Source organism: Rattus rattus, chromosome 15 (assembly GCF_011064425.1).
Source record: "Rattus rattus isolate New Zealand chromosome 15, Rrattus_CSIRO_v1, whole genome shotgun sequence".
NCBI classification, from domain to species: domain Eukaryota; kingdom Metazoa; phylum Chordata; class Mammalia; order Rodentia; family Muridae; genus Rattus; species Rattus rattus.
In genome coordinates this window covers 70,199,011-70,224,183 of record NC_046168.1, presented here as the reverse complement: position 1 = coordinate 70,224,183, position 25,173 = coordinate 70,199,011, and the positions used below count along the sequence as shown (strand labels likewise).

At 48.8% G+C, this 25,173-nt stretch overlaps 1 protein-coding gene across 2 annotated transcripts in view; it reads right to left on the bottom strand.

The window, feature by feature from the left end:
* Positions 1-25,173, bottom strand: part of Afap1l1 (actin filament associated protein 1 like 1) — a 62,057-nt gene that overhangs the window by 3,313 nt on the left and 33,571 nt on the right. The window contains exons 6-18 of one of the 2 annotated variants that reach the window (XM_032885912.1): positions 24,974-25,072; positions 24,214-24,425; positions 21,337-21,516; positions 19,430-19,522; positions 16,624-16,717; positions 16,043-16,195; positions 13,703-13,914; positions 11,392-11,537; positions 10,936-11,008; positions 9,569-9,680; positions 6,272-6,436; positions 3,444-3,622; positions 1,599-1,727 (exon numbers count right to left, since the gene is read on the bottom strand). In XM_032885912.1, the coding sequence (XP_032741803.1) occupies positions 1,599-1,727; positions 3,444-3,622; positions 6,272-6,436; positions 9,569-9,680; positions 10,936-11,008; positions 11,392-11,537; positions 13,703-13,914; positions 16,043-16,195; positions 16,624-16,717; positions 19,430-19,522; positions 21,337-21,516; positions 24,214-24,425; positions 24,974-25,072 (1,847 nt within the window). Of the gene's footprint in view, positions 1-1,598; positions 1,731-3,443; positions 3,623-6,271; positions 6,437-9,568; positions 9,681-10,935; positions 11,009-11,391; positions 11,538-13,702; positions 13,915-16,042; positions 16,196-16,623; positions 16,718-19,429; positions 19,523-21,336; positions 21,517-24,213; positions 24,426-24,973; positions 25,073-25,173 lie in introns of both variants that reach the window. The other variant, XM_032885911.1, reaches the window with a different exon arrangement.

Below are 25,173 nucleotides of genomic sequence, written 5' to 3'. Positions count from 1 at the left end.
CCAAAAGAATAACAGTATTGTGTGTCAAATAAAAGCGACACAGAATTGAAATCTCAGCGCCTGGATGTTTTACTGGGAGGCAGCTGCACTCTTCCTGAGTTAGTCATTGTCTTTGTCCCTCCCAGGAGAAGTTTGCTGGCTTCTGGGCCTGGTCGGTCCTTCTTGGGGTCTCACTCTTAGTGCTCAGCCTTCTGCCTGATGTCTACAAACAAGCGACTCGGCACATGCTTTTCTCTTTCTGGATTACCTTTCTCTCCAGTGCCGTTTGGTCCTTCACACTGTGTACTGAGCTCTCTGCTTGTGTGTGACCCTCTGCAAAGGCATTTGCTGTCAATGGTTAAAGTAACTGCCCCAGTCACCTGTCACCTTTTCTCCTCTTTCTCTGCCTTATTTCACTTCAGAGTCCTAACTGTGGCCTGACATAGTTTTCATTTATGTATGCATGTGAGGTGGTATCTTCCTGAGTCCACGAGGGAAAGACAGACTTGTTCAGGTTCCTTGCTATATGTTTTTTTCTTTCTTTCTCTCTCAGTTTTTCGAGTCAGGGTTTCTCTGTGTAGCCCTGGGTGTCCTGGAACTCCCTCTGTAGACCAGGCTGACCTCGAACTCAGAGATCCGCCTGCCTCTGCCTCCCAAGTGCTGAGATTAAAGACATGGACCACCACGTCCAGCTGTAGGTTTCCATTTTAAAGTAGAGAAACCCCATTGGTGTCTCCCCATCTCTTAGGTTGGGTACTTCTAGATCAAACCACCCAAGAAGATGTCAGAGTTAGGTTTTACTGAAGCTTACTGGGCACACTGGCTGAGTTTGCTATCCTACACAGTCCAGGCTGGTCTAGAAATCCTGATTCCTGCCTCAGATTCGGGAGCTAGGACTGCAGGAAGTGACACTGTGCCCAATGTGGAACATTTGTGTTTTTTTGTTTTTTTTAAGCTCCATACCATCTTACCTGTATCTTCTGAAACTCAGAAAACAATTGAAACAAGCATATTTTCTAGGTGTTTTGGCACACACTTATTTGGTGGGAAAACCTGATCTTGCCTGATGTAAGGAATTTTCTACTCTGTGGTTTATGTATTCTTACAACTTACTATAGAATTATTCATCTTGAGAAATATGTTGGAGTGTTTTGTAATACATATCCCTTTCTAAAGCCCCAAGTGTTCTTTTTTTTTTCCCCCGGAGCTGAGGACTGAACCCAGGGCCTTGTGCTTGCTAGGCAAGCGCTCTACCACTGAGCTAAATCCCCAACCCCGCCCCAAGTGTTCAGCTGTCTCTGAAACTTACACAGGAGAGGTTGGGGACCAGCTTCAAAGAGTGAGCGCTGAGTCTCTCTGTTCCTGTGTTAGCTCCTTTCTTAGCCTTGGGGCAGGTTCACTACTCCCACTCCTGTCTCCTTACTACCTCAAAATGCTGTTAGGCTCAGAAACCAGATGGCCACTTGATAGAACTGTGTTAGTGAAGGGTGAGGATGCTGGCTTTCCTGGATAGCCATCCCAGCGGATCCCTGCCTTTCTCCCTGGGTGGGGTCTGGGGATAGGTCCTGTATAAACAGATCCAGATCCGTGACTTGCCATTAGCCAAGCTCTTGCTTTACCTTGGCCTTCTGTAGCACTCTGCCTTGGTTGGAGGTTACAATGGATGGGCTCCTCTTTCTCATCTCAGAAACACAGTTGACAGGGAGCGATTGCTCTGGGACACTGCTTTGGGGTTTGTTTGTAGTTTCCTGCTAATGGGAAACAAAACCAAACCATTAAGTTTAGAACCATTAGACCATTTAGAAGGATAATCAAACTTTAAATTGGAAAGCACTAGGCAAATATGCCAGCACTGACAGGGCAAGAAGGGGTTGGGGGCAGATGCTGGGGACTCTGGAATAAAGACAGTAACAAAGTCACAGAGGCCTCTGTATGCATCGGGAAGGCACTAAGGCATTATATGATTGGGTTTTCCCATGAGCCTGTGGAATAGGTATCCTTAATTAATCACCCCATTTTATAGGTGAGATCAGGAAGGTCAAGGCTCCGTGCAAGGTCACATGGTTGCTTACTATGAGAGCTGGGGTTCGAATCCCAAAGCTGTACTGTTTCCTTTGGGGGATGCTGCTGGTCCTGAACCACAGAGCTTCACGTATATCCACCCAATTTCTACCCAGCATTCCGTCTTACTGTCTACACTGTCTTCACTGTTAAACCTTCCAGATAATTGTTTAACATTCAGTTCTGAAAGTTCCTGTGCTGTCTACAGTCATGTCAGCTTAACACGAGCTTCTGAGAGGAGGAGCCTCGATTGAGGAAATGCCTCTATAAGATCGGGCTGCATCAGAGCATGTAGGGCATTTTCTTAATTAGTGATTGATGGGAGAGGGCCCAGCCTATTGTGGGTGGTGCTGTCCCTGGGCTGGTGGTCCTGGGTTCTATAAGAAAGCAGGCTGGGGGTTGGGGATTTAGCTCAGTGGTAGAGCACTTGCCTAGCAAAGCAAGGCCCTGGGTGGGTCCCCAGCTCTGAAAAAAAAAAAAAAAAAAAAAAGCAGGCTGAGCAAGCAGCAGCAGCACCAGCCACGGCCTCTGCATCAGCTCCTGCCTGCAGGACCTATTTGAGTTCTTGTCCTGGCTTCCTTCTATGATGAACAGTAAGTTACACAAACCCTTTCCTCCCCAGACTGCATTTTGCTCATGATCACAGCAGTAGTACCCTAACTGAGGCAACCCTGAAAAATGTTTAGAAAAGACTTTTTTTTTTTTTTCTGTCTCCAAAGGGCATCAAAAGGATCAAAGCACTGAGTGGTGCTACTGAGAAGCAGTAGCTGGGATGCAGGGATGGGTTCTTGATGCTTCCCCCCCAGCCCTCTGCAAACCAGGTTCCCCATCTGTAAGACGAGGCTAACACCGCCCCCAAAGGGAGGAAGAGTTGGGTGGCTTCAGGTCATGGGGTGTGGTCCGCCCATAGAGAGTGGCTTGGAACACAGCTCCCAGTGGCAGCTCATCCTTATCAGACAAGTCAGGGTTGCTGTCTGAGAGCAGGGAGGGCATCTAATCATCCAGCAGACACTTGGTATACTCCTCTCCTGTGGTTGTGTCTGGTGCTGGTGATCTAACCTAAAGCCTCATACACGCCAGTGCGAGTGCTTTATGCACCACACCCCATCCCTCAATTCTTAATAAAACCAATTACTCGGGGCACAGGACGCAGGACACAGATAAGGATGGATACACACCCCATCCCCCCTGTTCAGGACTATGAAGAGGAAGAATGGATATAACCATTGGCAATTTATAGCAATGCTTCCTAGTGGAGTAACCCTGTCCTCCCTGGGACATCCGGCATTTTCTGGTGACACTTTTGAGTGTCAGAACTGGGGGTGAGAACATACATGGGGGTGTGTGTAGTGTGTGAGGGACTCGGGAGTGGCTCCCACGGAGGGAGAAGACACTGGACTCACTTGGCTCTTGCTCTTGCTGCTCACGGACAGACCGAGGGCTGGACCCCCGGCCAGGGACTGCTGCAATCGTTCCTTCACAGCTACCAGCTTGAGCTCCAGGTCGATCCTCTGCTCCTCCTTGGCACGGCACTGAGCGTCCAGAGTGGCCACGGCCTCTTCCAAGGCCTTCAGCTTTGCTCCTGGGTCCAGAGACACTGATGAGAAAATCTGCGGGGCTGCAGGCCCCATCTGTCTCTCCTGGAGGCCCTTCCAGCACTATGGGTCCACTTGAAAGATGGACTCTGAGGTGCGTCACCAACCACACTGTGGTGTGGTCTTTATCCGCCCAGCTCCATCTTCAGGAAGCAGTACCCTAATATTCCACCACAAAACCACCCTTGCCCTCCCTTCCGTATGCCTTGAGTGGATTGGCTCCTCGTAGTTCCGGCTTGGCCCATAATCACAGTGACTGGTTTAGGAGTCGGTTCACAGGGAGGGAATCCTGAGGTTTTGGTGGTGGCTACTGGGAAGGGATACAGCTCTGCTGGAGTGTCCAGGACTGGGTGAAGGCTTGCACTCTGCAGCCACTATGTCACCACAAAGATGAAGACGATGGAGTCACGTTTCCCTGTACTTCTCTCAGTTTGCAGTGTGTCTGTCTCTGTGCTGGTGTGATTTTGTTTCTATTACTGTGTACTAGGGTCACAGCACAGACCTCTCCACAGACCAGGTTCTCCAGGAGGACCTTGTTGCTTAGTTTAAGCTGACAAATTTTCATTAACCCTTCTCTCATGCTAAGAAGCTCCATTTGTGTGTGTCGGGGGTGGGGTGGAGGGGTGGGTAGAGATAGAACCTAAGGGTTTGCACACTAAGAAGGGCTCTGCCTCACAGTTATACACACAGCTCTCCAGTTTTAAAAATAATAGTCTTTAAAACAAAACAAAACAAAACAAAACAAAACAAAACAAAACAGAACAGGGTCTCATGTAGCCCAGGCTTGCCTCCGACTATGCAGTGGAAAACGACCTTGAATCCTGCTCTCCCTGCCTCCAGAGTGCTGGGGTTATGGTGGTGTTGCCATGCCTGGTTTATGTGGTACTGGGGATTGAACCTAGGGCTTCGTGAATGCCAGGCAAGCATGATACCAGTGAGGCACAGCGCTAGCTCAGTCCGGATCACCTCCATCCTGTTACTTACATTAGAAGGCTTTTGCAGTCATGCTCAATGCACTCATCCACTGCTTTAGTAGATGCTTATTGAATTCTGACTACATAGCAAGCACTGACCTAGACCCTTGGGATGGATCAGGGAAGAAGACAGGCCGAGGTCTCTGCCTTATATCTACACACGTGTGACAAATATATAAGTAAATATATAAACATAAGTAAAGTATAATTTATGTTATATGGAAATAAAAGACAAATACAGGCAGAAGTAATGACTATAATAAGCTTATCCATACTTCAAAGCGATACAGATAAAACCATTTGGGTAGATAGTTGTGTTCCAAACCGTGGTTCTTACCTCTGCAAAGATACTGTCATTAATTAATTAATTAACTAACTAATTGGTATGGAGGATAGTCAGTCTGTTCCAAATTGTGGTTCTTACCTCTGGAAAGTTCCTGCTATTTGTTTGTTTGTTTATATTGGGGGGGGGTGAGTCTAGGGCTCTAACACTGAGCTATATCTCTGGCCCCCAAATTTTTCTTATACGGAAACCAGATGGTTTTTCCTTGCCACCCTCCTATGTGTTTTATTTATTCTTATGCTCTCTCTCTCTCTCTCTCTCTCTCTCTCTCTCTCTCTCTCTCTCTCTCTCTCGATACAGGGTCTCACTATGTAACTGGACTTTGTAACTCTCAGCTGTCCTGGACCTTGCGATGGAGACCAAGCTGGCCTGCAACTCATGGAACTCATGGGGATGTGCCAGCCTCTGCCACCTGAGTGCTGGGACTAAAGGCACGCTCCACCACGCCTGGGTTTCTCCCATGTGTTCATTCTCTACACCAGAAGTCCTCATCTTAGGCCCATTGTGATCTACGGGTGGGCTCTAAGGTTGGCCCACTGAATCTGTCTGTACTGTTTTGATGTGTGTTTTGTTCTTAGGGAAGGGTCCTTAGATTCTATGTTCCATAAGGGTCATGCATATTCCATAAGGCAGGACTTCCTGGACCCCAGAACACATGGCAGAAACCCAGGCAAAAGTGTGGTGAACTGAGCTAGGTAAAGAATTCAGAGAAAGAGTGGAAAATGGGGTTAGAGACACCCCGAACAGGCAGTGCCTATTGAGGCCTCTGGATTTCAGAGACCCTGGGAAATGTCACTGCTCATTAAACCTAGAGCTGGACCATTGTCCTACATCAGAGTGAATGAATGCAGGACCCAAAATCATCGTACTTGCGAGATACTAGGGCGAGCATCTGTCTGAGCTCCACCATACTGGGATGGTTCCCACCCTCTATCTGAAGCAGTTACTAGGGCTGGAGAGATGGCCCAGTGGTTAAGAACACTGACTGTTCTTCCAGAGGACCTGAGTTCAAATCCCAGCAACCACATGATGGCTCACAACCATCTGTAATGGGATGTGATGCCTTCTTCTGGTGTATCTGAAGACAGCAACAATGTATTCATCATATATAATAAATAAATCTTTAAAAAAAAAAAAGGAAGCAGTTACTAAACTCCAGGCTTTCTTTAGACAGGGTGAATGACAGCAAGGGGGGTTGGGAGGGAGCTGGGTGGGAAACCAGGAAATCTGTGTAAGAGGCCTCCCCTTACTATTCCAGGGGAAGTGCTCATTAGGCTGAACGACCCATTGTGCGCTCCGGGCAACACCTTGGCAGGTACCTGGGTTGTTCCGAATGGCTTCCTTCAGCTCTTTCTTCTCCTGTCGCAAAGCTGTCAGTTCGGTCCGAATTGTCTCCTTCTCTTTCTCCAGCCTCTCTTTTTCTACCAGGTACCTTCGGGCATCCTCCTCCGCCCGGTTCTTGCCGTACTTATATTGATTGGCACCTACAGAGATACAGGAAAGCAAGAGGTCCTTAAGTCTGACCTCTGGTGAGGTACCTAGGGGTGTTAGCTTACCTCCACTTCATATATAAAATATGGGTGTTTAGGTCTACTCACTTAAGTGTACTAGCGTGAGTCTCTTGGGGAAACAGGGAGCAACAGGGAAGTAGCATGCACTGGGCAGACTGACTCTGCATTCCCTCTTGACTGGGTGTGCGATGTCAGACAGAAATGATCGGGGTGCTTTTGTGCCTTCCCCCCAAATCTCAGTGTCCTTATGCACAAATAAAGATACTGATAACATTTAGCCTCCAGGATAAAGTGAGGTTGAAATGTGGTAATCAAGGAAAATTACGTAATACAGTACTAAGAAAAGTACCTAATTAATAAAGTACCTGCTGGCACATGAGGAGTGCTTAGTACCCGTTAGAGAATAATAATAGTAATATCGTATAATAAAGCAAATTTTGTGATGTGTAACCCATCTCGCTTCGTAAAAAGTGTGGTTTGGGCGAGTCAGTATCTATGATAAAGGGAGATACCTACTTATAACTGAGATCAGACCTAGACCAGTGTCAGCTGCTGCTCATTGCACTGCTGAGGAGGAGTAGGGGGGGGGGAGAGAGAGAGAGAGAGAGAGAGAGAGAGAGAGAGAGAGAGAGAGAGAGAGAGAGAGAGACACAGAGAGAGAGAAGAGACAGAGAGAGAGAGACACAGAGAGAGAGTGCAAAGGCCCCAGGAGTGCACTGGAGGCCCAACACAATGGTGGACAGCAAGCAGCTGCACAGAAACACACTGCTCAATCCACGTGTATGCTGCATGCTTCTTGAATTTCCCGTCTAACCTTCCTCTAGCTGATGAGGTCACAGAATCTTTATCCATGATGTTAGTGGCCTCATGAGAGAGCAAGATAGCTGTGTATGCAATACTGTGTGGCCCTTACAGACACTAGGCCTGCTGACTTGGACTCCGGTTTCCAAAGCTAGGACAAATGAGCTGTTGTTTTTAAAAAGGTCACCTACGTTAGATGTTTTGTTACAGAAGACTGAGGACCAGGGACGCTTTCCTCCTGTGTGCCTCAGGATGTCACTGGCCTATACTAGAGTTTCCATGTGGTTTCTAGCCCTCCTCCACCTCCAACCCTGTGACCTCAGCGATGGCCTGCAGGCCCCTGGGATGTAGACAGAGACACCACTGGGCCTCAGACAGACCAGACCATTTCCACAGCTCTTATAATCTGGATTTTTGGGAGAGATTTGATTTGAGAAACATGTGTAAGTTTTTACATTTTTTTTTGACATTTTGTTATTTGTGGAGAGCTATTGGTGCTGCTTCTAGGAAATTGGCGAGAATATTTGACCTTGAGCTAGGACAAGGAAGTAGGCTCAAGAAAAATACGACTGAGGAATGTGCTCCGTGTATCTTGATCATCTTGATAAGTCCCTGGATACAGTGACCTTGGGACCTCTGTTTATCCCTTGTTTGTTCCTTGACTACTTTGCTTATGCCTTCGAAATGACCCTATTCTTTCATGTACCTAGAATATAAAAGCAGACAAAAATGAAACCCACCTCAGCATCTGCTGGTGTCACACTAGAATGTTGTCTAATTGTCTCTTTTCTTCTTTAATCCTCACCCCCTCCCTTGAAACCTGGCTGACTGAGTCGGCTTGGTTAGTAGTGATTTCTGTACTGTCACTGCTGACTTCCATTTTCTGTTTTGCTTATCCTCTGATTTTTTTAATTTTTGTACTTTATTTTTCTTCGAGACAGGGTCTCACTATGTAGCTCTGGCTACATAGAATTAACTCTGTAGACCAGGCTGCCTTGAACTCAAGAGATCTGCCTGCCTCTGCCTCCTGAGTGCTGTGATTCAAGGCGCGTGCCACTATGTCCAGGGATTTTTCTCTTTTCATGACAGTGTTTCTCTGCACAGCATTATCTGGCCTTTGTATTGATGCAGTAAGGCTTGCCTGGAACTTGTAGTGACTCTCTGGTCTCTGCCTCCTGAGCTCTGGGGATTGCAGCATGTCAACGACAAGCTTCTCAACAACACTATGCATCCCTCATTCTGAGTGAACCAGACAGGAGAAAGGACTTGTTGCAAAGTCTCAGCCAAGTGAGGAATAGAAGACAGATCTCCTGAGTCCCAGGAGCAACGATTTACACTAACGCAATGGAGTGAGGGGACAGAAAAGTGTTGTGTTTTGTGTTTTTTTTTTTAAAGAAGTCTTGGAAAAGCAAAGACTAGAAGTCCAGGCACAGTGGAAAGAAACACATTGTCCTGTAGGAAGTTGACTTGCTCTGCAATGGTCTTATCTAGTCCCCTGTGGGGTCTGGAGAGCACGGGTGGGAACACAGGTGGGCGTGGATCTTGTGGCATCCCTACAGGACGGCAGAGGGATTGGTTCTTTGCAAACCACTCTAGGTCAGAGACCAAAACTCTGGTCTTCTGGAATAGACAGGCTTAGAGATGCTCTCTCTCTCTCTCCCTCTCCCTCCCTCCCTCCCTCCCTCCCTCCCTCCCTCTCTTTCTCTCTCCCCACCCCCACACTTATATACCTGTATATGCATATATAAATTTTAACACCCAACCGTTACACAGATAATACTCATGTAGTCTTAAAAACATTAAAATTAGCAGTTAATATTAAAAATTCACACACTGGGAGGTGGTAGCACCTGACTTTAATCCCAGCACTCAGGTAGGCAGAGGCAGGCAGATCTCTCTGAGTTCCAGGGCAGTTAAGGCTATACAGGGATACCTCAAAAATACAAACAAACAACCCCAAAAATTTACGTGAAGTTTAATTTCTGGCCTCTTGACTAGTTAGTAAATGCTACATGGTGTCTCCTGGGGAAGCCACACAGGGTCTGTCTCTGCAGTTGGGACCTAAATGCTCTCCTCAGCAAACCTCCCTCCCCCATTCACCTGCCCTCTACCACCCTGTCTTACCACACCAGGCAAGCTCTCCCACACCGCCCAGCCCCATTACTTTCCCTAGGGCAGAGCACACTGGTGCACTTACTCCACTACTGGCTCATCTTGATCCCTTACTCCTGGGGAAATCTGGTCTTGAGACCCCTGAAATGTTCTACTCTCCCTCCCTCCATCAGAAAAGGCCACAGCACTCACTGGAGGCATGGCGCTTGACTTTGACCTGTGGGTCCGCACGATGGGACTTCTCACTGCAGGAGGAGGCATGGCGCTTCACCTGAGCTCCGGTGGGGCGCTGGGGCTCCTCATCCTGGGCAAGGAGCATAGAAGAAAGTTAAACGCAGGTGAGGTTCACCCCGTTCAGGCAGGGAGGGAGCTTCCGGCCAGCACCTCTGGGAGCTTGGCCTTAGACATATGGATTTGTGCAACACTTCAGTTTACAAACCACCTTCACTAGGAGGATCATTCAAACCTTGTCCCTTTCTTTGGGAGGTAAAAGGCAACCTTAAGCTGGAGTACCTACTGAGAGGACAAATTAGTGGGCACAGGAAACAGTGGGTGATCATTATTATAGGCATTTTGTCCCCATATCCTTTGAAAGCATGCTTCTATTTTCTGAATTGCTAATGCGGTCTTCTCTCAGAAGACGAGGGAGGAGGAGGAGGAGGAGGAGGAAGAGGAGGAGGAGGAGGAAGAGGAGGAGGAGGAGGAGGAAGAGGAGGAGGAGGAGGAGGAGGAGGAGGAGGGAAGAGGAGGGGAGGAGGAGGAGGAGAGGAGGAGGAGGAGGGGGAGAGGAGGGAGAGGGGGAAGGGAGGGGGAGGAGGAGGGGGAGGAGGGGAAGGGGAGGAGGAGGAGGGGGAGGGAAGCCATGCCATAGATGAGAGGAGCCAATGATAGGTGATAGAACTTATTGGACTGGCCGAATATTTGTGCTTCAAGAGTATTTCTCACGCTCCGAGTCCAGCCAACATGCTGGGAGCCTGGTGTGATACATTGCTGTCATCTAACATCGTATTCTGGACAGCTTTGCCATCTTTCTGTACAGAACGTTCCACTGTCTGGGAGCTGTGCTAATTGCCTTCTTTTCAACACAGATCATTTTATTTTGTTCTCAAAATGCTCCTCAGAAGGATAGAGCCAGAAAGTGGGAAGCAGGCTCTGAGAAGAAAGGCCGAGGTCTCCCCCGCTCCAGCCTTGGTATCTGAAGCGCTAAGGCCGTGCAGCAGCTAGCTTCTCTGAAACTAAGCAAAACCTTCAATTCGCATCCAAGAAAGACCTTAGGAACAAAAGGGCAGGCTGGGAATGTTTCTAGAAAAGGGGGATTGTGGAGGGGAGAATGCACAGGCGTACTGTGTTCTCAGAAACTTTGTTCCCTGGCCTCTAGATGCCGCCCACCCACTGGCTGCACTGCGCCTGGCTTCTAGTTCTTCCCAGGAGAAGGCACAGGGCGTGCTGTTGGTGCAGGCAGGCTCAGTGAAGGCAGTTTCTCTGAAGCGAAGGATAAAGTGGGCCGTGAAGGGGAAAGAAGAAACGGAAAGACGGGCCTTTGCCACGTTTGACCGTACCTGCACCTTTTCATAAGGAACCTCATCGTAGATGCGGGGCTCGGGCCACTGATCCTGGCACGACTGTGCATACCTAGAACACGAAAAGTTCAATGATCTTGGTGACAGTTTGCGGCTTACGTTGCCTTCCTGACTTCTCGCATTTGATGCTGGGAGCAGTTTCTAATGTAGAGCGAAAGGTCATGTGCTTGTGAGGACTGCATAGGCATGTGTGAGTACCACAAGTTTGACCACACTCATTCCCAGCATCCTTTGTAAGCCAGAAGACAGGCTCCAGGATGGCAAGCACCAGGCCCTGCTTCCACCTTGGTTGTCGGTGCGATCCTATCCAAGGAAGCAGACTTCCTGTGCTTGCCCCTCCCCTTCCGTTTCTGTGCTCACGGCTACATGCAGAGCCTTGGAAATGGAGCTGAGACAGAATACCCTGGCCGCAGCAGACCACAGAGCCACCCTTACAGGAAGGAATTGCGCCCAGCACTGACGATGCTGGTTAAGGTCTCCACGTCGACGTAGTCATAGTGCAGCGCCTCTGGGGTGACTTTGGAGCCCATCTCCACCAGCAGCAACCCGAGCCAGCGGCCCATGTCTTCTGAGCAGCTTGCCTGGGGAGAGGAGGCACAGTGGGGTTCACAATCCCTCCGTGAAGCCTTCTGGCTGCTTGCTCGTGTCAGAGAAACCCGCAAAGGTTTGTAAGTACTCAGTCCTTAGAGACGGAGGAAGAATTAGACTAGACACACATGCAGAAATGGGAGACTCACACATTCTCTTTTTTCAAGTATCTGTCAAAAGCTACGTCCTCTGAGGGGGTCTCTGATTACTTCTGTATGACGGCACACCTCTACCCTCGGCCCTCTGGGTTTTTAGATCCAACCATTTTTGATATAAAAACATGTACGTGTTCTCAAAACTTCTTCCCTCTTCTCCATGCTGGGGATCAAACCCAGGGCCTTGTGTATATAAGGCTTGGTTCTACTACTGAGCCACATCCCTAGCCAGAAAACATATTGTTTTAAAATTATTTTTATGTCCTGCGTATGACTGATTGCTTTGCCTGAATGTGTGTACATTCATGTCTGATGTCTGCAGAAGCCAGAAGAGGGCATCAGATCCCCTGTAACTGGAGTTATAGGTGGTTATGAGCCAAATTGTGGGTGCCGGGAATCAGAACAGGGTTCTCTCCCAAAGTGGCAAGTGCTTTTAACTGCTGAGCTATTTCTTCAGCCTCCGTATTTATAATTAATTCTCTAAGTTATGTGAGCAATTGCACAAAACACACACAAAAACTCAATTTTTTTTCCCTAGGCTGAATTTAACAAAGCATTATAGTACCATTTATAGGGAAATCTCCCCAAACTGTTGGCCAGTTAAACATATACTTAATTCTGATTTAAAAAGCATTATCATGGGGCTGGAGAGAGATGGCTTAGCGGTTAAGAACACTGATTGCTCCTCCTCCAGAGGTCCTGAGTTCAATTCCCAGCAACCACATGGTGGCTCACAACCATTTGTAATGGGATCCGATGCCTTCTTCTGGTGTGTCTGAAGACAGCTACAGTGTACTCAAATACATTAAGTAACTAACTAACTAAATCTTTTCAAAACAGTATTAGCATAAGATCAACTTAGCTAGTGTGGTAGTTTGAATAGATATGGCCCCCATAGACTCATGTGTTTGAATACTTGGCATAGGAAGTGGCACTGTTAGGAGGTGTGGCCTTGTTAGAGGAAGTATGTCACTGTGGAGGCTGGCTCTGAAGTCTTCTATGCTCAAGTGACACCCAGTGTGGCACACCGTCTCCTGTCCCCTGAGGACCAAGGGGGACAGGGAGCTCTTCCAGCTCAGGTCTGCCTGCATGCTGCCATGCCTCCCACCATGGTGATGACGGACTGAACCTCTGCAACTGTAAGCCAGGGAAACGAGAGACTCAAAAGTAGGATTAAAACGGACACAGGGAGGCAGATGGAGAGAAGCACTGCCCTGGTCTCTGTTTGTCTATAACACAGGGAGGTACACATTTGAACTTTCCTCCTGGGTCAACATTTTGAATTCTAAATATCCAAAGGCTGTCGCTTGGAGGGTTATTGGTGTCCCCAGTGCCAGCAAGTGCGGGGAGGGGAGGGCGGGGGCGGTAGGAAAGCCAGTGAGCAAGCGCCACAAAACTCGATGTTCAAGATGTGTTTACCGAGCTTGCCGCGTGTGCTGGACACCACGTAGGAAAGATAAATATTGTACAAAAGCATGGCCGCAGCCCTGCCAGCACAAAGCTGGAAGGATCTGAACTCAGTGTGGGAAAACTCTTCCTAGAGCCTGGAGTTGCTCGGTGAAAGGGACAGGCACCCCGAAGGGCAGTGCTTTTTTTCTGAGGTCGACGATCCCGGTGGGAAGGTTTAAGCTAGAACTCCAGAATCAGATTCCAATTCGACCATGGGAGGTGCCTGTTAGACCTGGAACTTTAAGGTCAGGGCCGATAAGCAAACCTGGGCTCTAGAGTTAGGGCTGTGAGAATTAGGATACCGGAACACAGAGTGCCATGTCGGGTTTGAACTTCAGACAGACGATATAGAACCTTTCAGTCTAGGCACATCTCCAAACTGCCTGGGATACCTTCCGCATAAATAACACCATTCTCTGTTAGTTTGGAATCCCAGCATACCTGGTGTCCCCGGGTGTTATCCGACAAGCCCGTTGGGTTCTTCCCCCAAAGTTCGTGGGGTAGAGTAGCAAATAAGACCACTACCCCGGGCTCCCTGGGCCCACTTCTCTCACCTCCAGGATGGCCACCTCCTGTCGATTGCGCAGGATCCTGAAGGCAAAGGGGTGCCTGGGTCCGAAGCCTGGGGCTACCTCACAGCCCCTGAGGGCAATGGCGTTCACGTGGGTATGCAGGTCTGTGCGGTCTTTGTGGAAATAGAGAGTGTTGCACCTGAGGCGACACCACCGTTCCTTCCAGCCGTGGTTTACCAGCACATTCAGGTAGCCTGGGACAGGAGACAGTGAGGTGACCCCTTTATAGCTCCTAGGGCAAAGGCTCTGAGTGGTGCGGTATCTACGCAAACCTTGTGATCTAGCTTAGCAGAAAGGCCTGGCACCTTAGGTATCCTCTTTGTGTCTCAGCAGCCTAGCTATGAGTGCGTGTTGTTGACGCCATTCGTGCATCCGTTCACAGCCTCGGGACCACACCAAGTGTGACGGAAATGGCCGACACCAGTACAAAAGCTACAACTATCCCCCTCATTCCCACAAATTAAATATTAAGGAAAGATGGGAAATGGTGGACGATGCTGACACCTAGTGGCAGAATGTAGAAACGCCGCCATCTAGCCACAGAAAGGATTCTTAAACCAGAGCAGAGAGAGCCGACCACAGATGGAGGAATTAGAATCTCCTTTGAGCATTTATTTATTTTTTCCTCACCAGAGCATGCTATGGTTCAATGATCACGAAATATTTCTTTATAGCCACAACTTTTAAACTAATAGAGTACTTCTGCATATCCAAAATAGATGATGTTATTTTTTGCTGTGCTGGGATGGAACCAGGGACCTCACATGACTTAGGCTCTGCTACTGGACGAACCCTCATATGCTTTAAAACGGGTGATTATCTTACAGGGTTACCGTACATGAGCCACAGCACCTGTGTGAGCCAAATAACCCTTTCTCTACCAGACACTTTTTTATCTTTTTTTAAAGATATAAATACATTGTAGCTGTCTTCAGACACACCAGAAGAGGGCATCAGATCCCATTACAGATGGCTGTGAGCTACCATGTGGTCACTGGGATTTGAACTCAGGACCTCTGGAAGAGCAGTCAGTGCTCTAACCACTGAACCATCTCTCCAGCCCAACATGCATTTATCTTTAAAAGTGATATTTTTAATCCCAATTTCCTTACCAGACTAGGCTGCAAGCTACATACAGTTACACATATATGTACATGTCTATAAACCGGAAACCTCTGCCGTTCACGGTGCTTGACCGGAGCTCCGTGCAAACAGCTCTAGTCTCTACACAGAGTTTCCCCACACTGAGTTAAACTCCTCCATCTCCATAAAAGCAGCAGCTATACTTTTTTTTTTTTTTTTTTTGGTTCTGTTTTTCGGAGCTGGGGACTGAACCCAGGGCCTTGCGCTTCCTAGGCAAGTGCTCTACTCTGAGCTAAATCCCCAACCCCGCAGCTATACTTTTTATGTAACCTTTATTTTCCTCTAGCTCATAAAGGCCAGGAAATAAGCTCCACATACATCGAAACCCATATACCTTTGTTGATATTGTTTGTTTTTGAGGTACGGTCCATGTACTCCAGGCTAGCCTCTGGCCTCACACGTACTGTGTAGGCACAGATGACCTATTACCTTAAACTCCTGACCCTCCTGCTTCTGGTCCCCTGGTCCTGGAATGACAGATTTGTACTACTGCGTCCAGAAAACCTTGCACGTTCAAGGCTGTGAATTTACTCCTATCTCCTATTAGCTGGGGAGACTGAGGCCTGCAGGTAGACAGGGGTTTGACTTGGTTCGCGGGAATCATAGCTATGATGGTCAGTTGTTGTTTCTTTCCTAGGCCATCCTTTTACCCAGGGGAGTGAAGGGATGCACGCCATGGATGTTGATAGAGTGGACTTTTGTTGCAGTTTCCTCTCCAACCCGAATTGGCCCGTACAAAGAAAACGCAACTCAATTAATATGAAAACAATCTAGCGTCTAGATTGGGCAGATCCACCCTACACTGTCCTATTCCTAGCTCCCAAATCCCTCATCCCTTGCACCTTTTATTTGCCAGGTCTCCAGCTTCTCCTTCTCCCATGACAACTCTCTCCTCACTTCCTTCCTTTCTCCTCCCCTGACTCCTCCCCCTCCCGACTCCTCCCCCTCCTGACTCCTCCCCTCTCCTGACTCCTCCCCTCTCGCTCCCGACTCCTCCCTCTGCCCAAATCTCGAGCTCTTGCCTTTATTTTACAAATTCAGAGAGAACTCCAAGGCAAACCACAACAGATTCTAGCCATCTAGGGGCAGGGACTAAGGCACAGAGAGTCCCCTGGAATTAGCCTCAGGAGCCCAGGTTCAAGAGTCTGAACTACCCTTCTGCTCAGAGTCAGTACTCACCACAGCATGGAACCTCGTCCTCACTGGAAAATGTCTGCAGGTCCTCAGACAGCGCCTTCTTCTTGGAGAAACTGATGATGCGTGTGATCTTGCGGCCGGCGGCTCTGCTCATGGAGCCCTTAAGCTCAGCCAGGCTGTTCTTCTTCCCTTTGCCTGACAGCACAGGAGTGGGTCACAGGGGATGAGGAAGGAGGCCATGGTCCCACTTCTACCTATCTCTGGCTTTCCCGGAGTCCCTTACAACCTGCCTGTAATTACTAAGATATCAAAGGCCCAGAGGGTGGCTGGAGAGATGGCTCAGTGGTTAAGAGCACTGAATGCTCTTCCAGAGGTCCTGAGTTCAAGTCTCAGCAACCACATGGTGGCTCACAACCATCTGTAATGAGATCTGATGCCCTCTTCTGGTGTGTCTGAAGACAGCTACAATTTACTCATATATAATAAATACATCTTAAAAAAGAAAAGAAAATCCCAGAGGCCTTACTCTGGTCCCCAGGTCTACCACAGTGGACCTGTAGCAAAGTCCCGCCCACCTTTGACATTCTCCAGCATGGACTCTGGAAACTTGTGGAAGCTCCTACCATGCTCACAGGCTTCTCGGCGGCTGAGAGTAGAACTGCTGTCGTTCATGCCCAGGCTGTCAGAGTCTGAGTTCTGTTTCTCTTGGGACAATCTCTGGGGAAGGACACAGACAGCCTCACATCAGGGGGACTCTCTTGTCCTCCCAGTCTTCCTCTAATTCTCCAAGCAACATCTATCATGTATCTGACACCACACCAATATGATCAGGAAGGTGGCAATGACTTAGACATGGCCATGTCTTCAGGTTACACTCTCCTGGGGGAATAGGGTCATTCATCATAGTGCATTGACAGCAGTGTCCTGGAACACGCACTGTATCTGGCACGTGACAGGGAGCTGGGCAAGCATTTAAGTGGGATGTGAATGTAATCCAGTAGCACTGAAGGGATGGACGAGCAGGGGCAACCTTGGATGATGAAGAGCCACTGGGCGACTCTGAGTGATCAATCAGAAAGGGATGGACCCAAGGTGATGACATAGAGGAAAAAGGATGAACTAGAGAATGTTTGCAAAGGGGTCATGATAAGACCCCGATGATCAGCAGGAGTCCATTATAATTCTTGAGTGAGAGGATGAAGGAACACACACATACACACACATGAACACACACCCAGACACCCCTCCACACACACTTTGTTGCCAGTCTATTATTTTTAACTCATTATATCAACTGTGAAACAATCATACCCTCACTAATTCATTAATACATTCATTTGCTACAACAGAGATGGAACAGAAATGATGGAAGGACTCACAGTGCTTCTGTTACTTATTAGCTGTGGGAAAAATCCATCACCCCCAGTCTCTGTTTTCTCTTGCCAATCACACTCACCAGAGAGCTGGTGTATAGGAATCTATGAGGCCAACGAGTCAGTTCTAACACCCATGTAATTTGCTGTTATCTCGTTTCAAGAAGCTAGACTTGGCCCGGCCAGACTTGAGACAGTGTTAAAATGATACCCACTCCTTCAAGAAGGTACAGCAGTAGTTCTCCTGATGAGGATCCATTAGAACAGGCCCAGTGATGATTTGGGATAAACTCAGCACTAGAGAGCAGTGAGGACAAGAGAGGAGTTTCCCTATGTCTCTTACGGGCTGGGTGTGGGAGAGGGACCTATCAGGAAGTGGATGAGCTGTCTTAAGCATAAAGAGCCTTGACGGTAAGTTCTGAAATAGAAGTTACGGCTCCATTCATTCTACAGCAGCTTCCCCCTCAAGATGGGAAGCAAATACAGAGGAAGGCTGTGGGCACTTTATAAATGAACTCAGGGATGGTATTTCAATCTCATGATCCCATGGAAAGAGACCCCCACCGACACAACATCCTGGCTCTTCTACCAAAAAGACCACCATAAGCACATCAGCCGTGCCCTCGCCCTGTATACTCAACCATGGCAGAGAACTCCCACCACACAGCTTGTCCACTGTTGCTCTATAGAGCCTTGACCTGCACCAGAGGCCATACCACGGTGTGCATCTGCAGTCACATCCCTCTTCCAGTGTCAATTTCTGTTTTTCTAACGGCCTTACCTCTGGCAAAGGCCAAGCGTGGACGGGGCTAGACTTCTCCTTCAGTAGGTACCTGAGACCAAAACTCCAAGGCTGTCTTTCTGACCTCACGCCTTTGCTTCTATTGTTCCCCCACTTCACCCACCTTGGCTCAGTTATATCACACCTACTCTTTAAGGCTCAGCATAGGCATCCATGCCCCCCCATACTCCAGCCATCCCAAGCTCCCTGTTCCATCTCCTATCCCTGTCCAGGACCAGGTAAACCAGTTCTCCCTCGTTACACCGAGACGCACAGTCCACCTTCACACCCACATTTTCTCTGTTCTGCAACCTGTTCCTGCCGATAAGAGCACCTTTTAAATATAATTTTATTTCATTTTGCCTTTTTAAATCCTTGTCTGAAGCGTCACTTCCATGGGAATAGCCTGAACCTCTGAGACAGGAGCATGTCTTTCTGACACACTAGGAACTGTCTCTTTTGGCTTGCACCCAGAGTAGCAGTTACAATGCAGTACGATTGCTTTGGCTTAGGTTTGCCTGACTTGGGCTGTAGGTGTCGTGGGGTCAAGGGTCATACTGGTTTCTGCACAGGGCCTGGTATGGGTGGAGCCTCTCTGTAGAGTTTGCCCAGTGGTTGTTCAAGGTGCTCTGTTGGCGTTAAGCAGAGTCCTGAAGAGCCGGTCTGTGTGGCCTGAAACCCTGGCTTGTTCCTCATTTACTACCGGACTTGGTGTTACAGCTTTTTCTTTTGAAAATCTGTCTCCAACACAAGCATTCCAGAAGCGGGGTTTCTGAAAAGAGGACTGGATCCTAAGGGCTCTTCCTCCAGCGGATTTACTCATGGCTAAACTATCTGAAACTGAGGGGAGGCTGCCGAACTCGTTAGACCAGGTGTCTCTTGAGGGCATGTCCTGAGAGAAGATACACCAGGTCCCTTCCTTCCTCCCGTCTGCTTCCGGTCTTTCATGAGGAGAGCTGCACGCCTGCCTACACATTTCCCACCTAGGCCTACTACTGCAATAGATACCCTGATGAGGCTCAGCCTCGCCCAAGGCCTGCAGCACACAGCCTGTGGGCTGACTGGAGGCTGACCCACAACAAAACTCTCCTCCTTTAGTTGTTGATGGCAGGGGTGTTGTCACAGAGACTAAGTTTGACTTAGCTCTGTTGCTAAGCTTGTACGATGTCACAGTGTGTGTGTGTGTGTGTGTGTGTGTGTGTGTGTGTGTTCACCACCAGCCTGTGCTTAGCACCCACTACCTTATCCAGAGGAGATGACTGGAGACAGACATACCTTGTCCTGATCCAGCTTGCACAGGATGACTGGGGATCTGGGGACCTCCAAGCTCTCAGCTCCACCGATGGGCCGGCTGACCTCTCGGATAACCTGTGACGAAGACACAGAGCTGGGGACAGAAGCATGGCTGCTGGTGTTCATGGAACCAGGACTGTTGTGAAGAGGATTAGAACCACTAGGAGGCAGAGTAGGGTTGAACTAGACATCTGCATAACTGTTGGCATGTCTGAGTCTGTCTGAAAGGACTTTCTACATCCGTAAGGACACTGCTCTCTGGTGCCTGAGGAGGGGGAGACCCTGGAGAAGAATGGTATGAATCTCAAAGACTCACAGTGGTGCAGGGCCTGCTTCTGTGAGCGCTAGGACATTTATCATAGCCTCCAGGCGGCTGGGGTCGTCCCTTTGCTTTCAGTGATATGGAAACTGAGTCCCTTACTCAAGGTTGTAGGAAAAAGCATGCAGGTGATAAAATCAGAAAAATCAGTGTCTAAACTGGTGGTGGTGGGGGCGCACACCTTTGATTCCAGCGCTCAGGAGGCAGAGGCAGGTGGATCTATGAGTTCAAGGCCAGCCTGGTTTATTGAGTGAGCTCCAAGACAGCCAGACTATACAGAGAAACCCTGTCTCAAACTAAACTAAACCAAACCAACAACAGCGAAAGGGCACCATCTGATGCTCAACTAGAGAGCAGCATTTTATCCCCACAGCAGTCTGTGATCCCCTAGTTATAGCAGAGATGATGTGACTTGGGAAATAAAGGCTCTGGTTGGAGGCCGCTGAGCCTGACCCACAGTAGGCTATGTGACTGCCAGACGGTACGCCTTGGGCTAGACTACGGAGGACCAGAATAGCCAGGCAGATCCCTCCGAACCCTGGGCCTCAGGCTCCAGCTTCTGACTCATAAGGAGCCTGAAGCTTGAGGCTCCCAGAAGGCAAGCTTTCTCCCTTCTTTCCCCTCAGGACACAAAGGATGAGAATACTGACCATTCCAGGGAGAGCCGATTCTCACCTGAGGAGGAAGGGAGGAGAGACAGGACGGTAGGAGAGGGGACCAGGGGGTCCAGTGGAGGAAGTAGAGGGCAGAAGGTCTGCTAGAAAGGACTTGGGAGGGGGTAGTGTGGCAATCACCACCACCACTTACTGACTGACAGGCACTGGGCCTAAACTATGTTGAATCCTTAAAAGAACCGTTGAACTGAGGAAACCGAAGCGAAGGAAAGGAATGCCATTTGCGGGAGGTCTCACAGCCAGCAAATGCTGCTTAGTTCTAGAACCTGAACTCAAATCCACGCACTGCCAGAGTCCCTTGCCATTGCCACGCCGCTGTGGCGCTGTGCCCACTTTGGAGCAGATCTTAGCGTCAAGTCCTGGCCTCAGTCACCCAATGCTGTCTGTGATCCTTGAAAGTTGTGTTAAGTCCCCTGTGCCTCAGTTTACTCACCATGTAAGTAACAACACGAGGCCTTGGGCACATTCCATGGTACAAAGCGATTAATACATAGCTTCGTGGGTCTGTGACGCCATAAAGACGTTGGACTCCAGTGGACATTACAACAATAAACATTTCCATCTAAGGGACCCCTCTTTCCCCACACCACTTTTTTTTTTTTTTTTTTAAATTAAAAGGGCATGCTGGCCTAATGATAAAATCAGTTTCAAAGGCATGAAGCTCACTGTTCTGGAAGTGTAGGTTGGGCAAACAGTAGGTTGCTAGATAGGGAAGTTACATGGCTGGAAGATTATAGACCTCTTATATGAGGTCTGTCTGTTGTGAATATCCAGGGCCCATTTGATATGAGCCACACACATGGCACCTGGATCCATTTTCCCCCAAGGTTAGGACCCCAGGCCTGGGGAAAGAAAGGGAGGTCAAGATGGCAGCTTCCCGTGTGCCCTGTGCATACCTTCAGCCACTCCTCCGCCTGCTCCCTGCTCTGCAGAGCCAACACCAACACCTCTGTGGCCCCTTGGGAGAAGCGCAGCTCGTGCCGCTTGTGCCTGCTGTCCTTGGGCACATAGACGACGGTGCAGACATCTAGTGGCAGCCTCAGGTGTGGCTGTCGGTCCTTGGAGCTTTTGTAACACTGCAGGGGGAGAGATGGGGGTCAGAACCTTCCACAGAAAACCCTCACATACAGAGAAGCGTCCCCACCCAGTCCCACTGTGAGCACTATCTCAGGGAGAAGCCCAAAGAGGGGAGGGTCTCTGGGAATCTTCCAGCACTGCTGTGCACGAGGAAAAGGCAGACTACAGCACAATACTAGGAAGGCCATGTGGGTTGAAGAACCAGAGAACAAATAGACCGGCTTGGGAGGATGCCAGCTTACAGGGCTGCAGAACAGGAGTGAGTCCCGGGAGGGATACAGTGTTGCCCTTGAAAAGGCAGGCTTTCTTATAATCTCGACCACAATGCTACAGAAGGGGATCTATAATGGGATAAAAATGGGATCTAATGAGGGATAATGGCTGCCAGGGGGAGGGAGAGACACTTCCTTCAGTAGTGCACACACTGTAAGATGGCTACATTGCTGTAAGCAATCACATTGGTACACACACACACACACACACACACACACACACACACACACACACACACACACTGCAGTGGGAGGGGCTGGTTGGAAGCGGAGGGGATTAGCTCAAAGGTGACCGAGGTGACTACCAGTGAAATCTATGCATGCATGGCTGCATCTTTCATAGTGAAACCTGTGATTATGATACTAAAAGCTTTAAAAAAGGCTAACATGGACCAGTGGGTAAGGGCATCTGTTACCAAGTGTGGTGACCAGGGCTTGATCCCTGAAACCCACGTGGTGGAGCTTAGAACCAACTCCAGCGATCTGTCCACTGGCTGCTACACATCACCTCAGTGTGTGCTCCCAACTCCCCAATAAAGAAATAAATGAAAAAATTTAAAAGAGGAGAATCATAGTCTGATTTCTCTTATCACACAATTGAAAATCCTAGAAGAAACACTGGCAAAGGAAATCTAGCTGCTTACAAAACACAGGGGCCGTTACTGGTTTATTCTAGGAACACAGGGGTGGCCTAACATTCAGAGATCCGCATAATTCATTATAGTGAAAGAGGAGGGAGAAATCACACAACTCAGTCAGTAGAGGCAGAAACAGGTCCTTGATAAAATTCAGGACCATATATGCTATAAAGCAAGGAATCAGAGTAGTGAGGAAGGGACTGCCCCGCGTGTGAGATAAAAAGAATGTTTAAAAACACCTTAGCAAGAGCACCCTGTACTGGAGGGGTATTAAAGCATTCTCTTTGGAGTTGGGCTGAGACCGGCTGCTTCTCCCTTCTCTGTCTGTGGGCTGAATGGCCTGCAGCAGCAGCAGGCAGTCAAGCAAAGCAAAGAAAGGGAGGTATAAGAACTGGGAACACCCCATCGTGGCCCTTAGACTGGCCCTGGTCTATGGTCAGCCTTCACTGCCCAGGGTTTGAAAAGCTCCAAAGCCACGTGTGTTGACCATGGCTTGCAAACAGATTAAAACTATTTTTTTATTTAAAAAAAAGAGAAATAGCTATTATCCTTCCCCACAATTCTGTTCGCTTCCCTACTTTGGAATCCCCAGTGCCCAGGGTTTCACTGTGTAGGCCTGGCTGTCCTGGAACTCACAGAGATCTGCCTGTCTCTGCCCTCTGAGCGCTAACATTAATGGAAGTGCATTTTGTTTAGGGGTGATGGTAGTTAGAAATGGTGCAATAAAAAAAAAAAAGCTTCCTTTAAAGAGGACGAGTTATAGACTTGTATGTGCAGGAAAGGGATTGAGGCATAAACAGATGTGTGAAAGCAAGAGTGGAAACAGGAAGTGTGTCTTATTTAGTTTGTTTGTGGGTGTTTAGTCTATGCACATTTGTGCAGTACCCCAGGAGACCAGAAGATCCCCCTGGAACAGGAGATACAGAGAGCTGTGAGCCACCATGTGGGTGCTAGGAATCTATTCCAGGTCCTCTGCAAGAGCAGCCCATGATCTTAACCACTGAGCCATCGTGATTATCTCTTAGTCAATGAGATTCATTCATTCGTTCCCTTTGTCTCTCTCCAGGGTCTTGCTGTGTAGCCCTGGCTGGTCTTGAACTCAGGAAAATCCTCCTGCCTCCACTTCCCAAGTGCTGGAGTTGTAAGCAAAGATCTCTCTCTCTCTCTCTCTCTCTCTCTCTCTCTCTCTCTCTCAAGATTTACTTCTTTATTATATATGAGTACACTGTAGCTGTCCTCAGACATACCCGAAGAAGGCATCAGATCTCATTACAGACGGTTGTGAGCCACCATGTGGTTGCTGGGATTTGAACTCAGGACCTCTGGAAGAGCAGTCAGTGCTCTTAACCACTGAGCCATCTCTCCAGCCCCCAAGATCATTCTTTTAAAATCATTTTCTTTTTTTCCTAGTGATATTTTTTTTTTGTGGTACTGGGGGTTGAATTCCAGGACTTGAGCATGTTAGGCAAGTACTTGGATACTGAACTACATTCCTAACCATCGCCTGGTTTATGAATAAGTACACTGACTTGCATAATAAAGCACAATGAATGTTTTAAGAAATTAAGAAAAAATTCTGGAAACAAAACCTAGGTGAGCTTCCATCTGACTTTCAAGTGCGTGCGTGCGTGCGTGCGTGCGTGTGCTGGAGCTCTGATGTATCATTCCCTGAGGTTCTGTGCAGAGACCAGTTACACCCGCAGACACGAGCTGCGTTTCTCCCAAGGGGCCACAGAGGTGTTGGTGTTACAAGGACACACACGCAGGCCTCCAGTGAATCACTCACCAGTAGCTGCTCCTCCTTGATGACCGTCAGCTGCTTGGCCCACTGCCCAAAGCGCTTTTTCCGAAGCAGGAAGGCGCATATCCTGCAGTCCCTCACCAGGTGCATGGAGGCCTCTTCTGAGGGCCACTGGTGCTTGGGCTGCCGTCCCTTCTCTTCCTCCTCCTCCTCATCGTAGGACTCGTAGGAGCTACTCATGGCGTCAGAGTCATTGTCTGCGGGTGTCAAGAGAAAGGACCCCAGGAAAGTCCCTTCTTACCCCGGCACACAGCCTGCTCTGGGCCGAGGTATAGAAGGCAGGGGGATGACAAGGGTGGACCGTAGGCTTTACTCAAAAGCTTTGCTTTGGACCGGCCCGGGTGATGGGATCTTTGAGATTTCACTCCTTGGGGGTTCCGCAACGTCACACGGTCATGATAAATACCAGATCCTACTTCATCTGGCACGGACAATGTTTGGCTAAGCGTCTTATACCAATAACTGCTCAGTAAACGTCTGTTATTACTCTGACCTCATCACCATACACAGCCATTGTCCCCCGAACATCCCCGTGAGCCGGCAAATCCCCAGGACAGATAAGGAAACCGAACTTGGGCAAGAGTCAAGTGAGTCCATTCCAATGGTCTTCCCACCCGGCCCACTGAGAGAACAAGAGCTCTGGGGCCTGTCTGGTGATCTCAGCCTGGCGAGGGCCGGTGGTGTGTGCATGCCGGGGGTCAGCTCTTCAGGGGGACAGCTGTGTGAACAGCTGCCCGGTACATACAGGAGCTCTTCAACTCTCCGTTCATCCTTGTCGTGGGGTAGCTGCTGTCTGCGTCCTCGTAGTAGCCATCCACAATCGACTGTGCTGGGCTGCAGCCATCTGTGGGGGTGTCAGAAAGAGCTGAGCTTATAGAAATATGGACAGAATCCAAGGGCAGGGCTGGAAAAGCCCCAGGGGTAGAGATTGGGGACTAAGGGCAG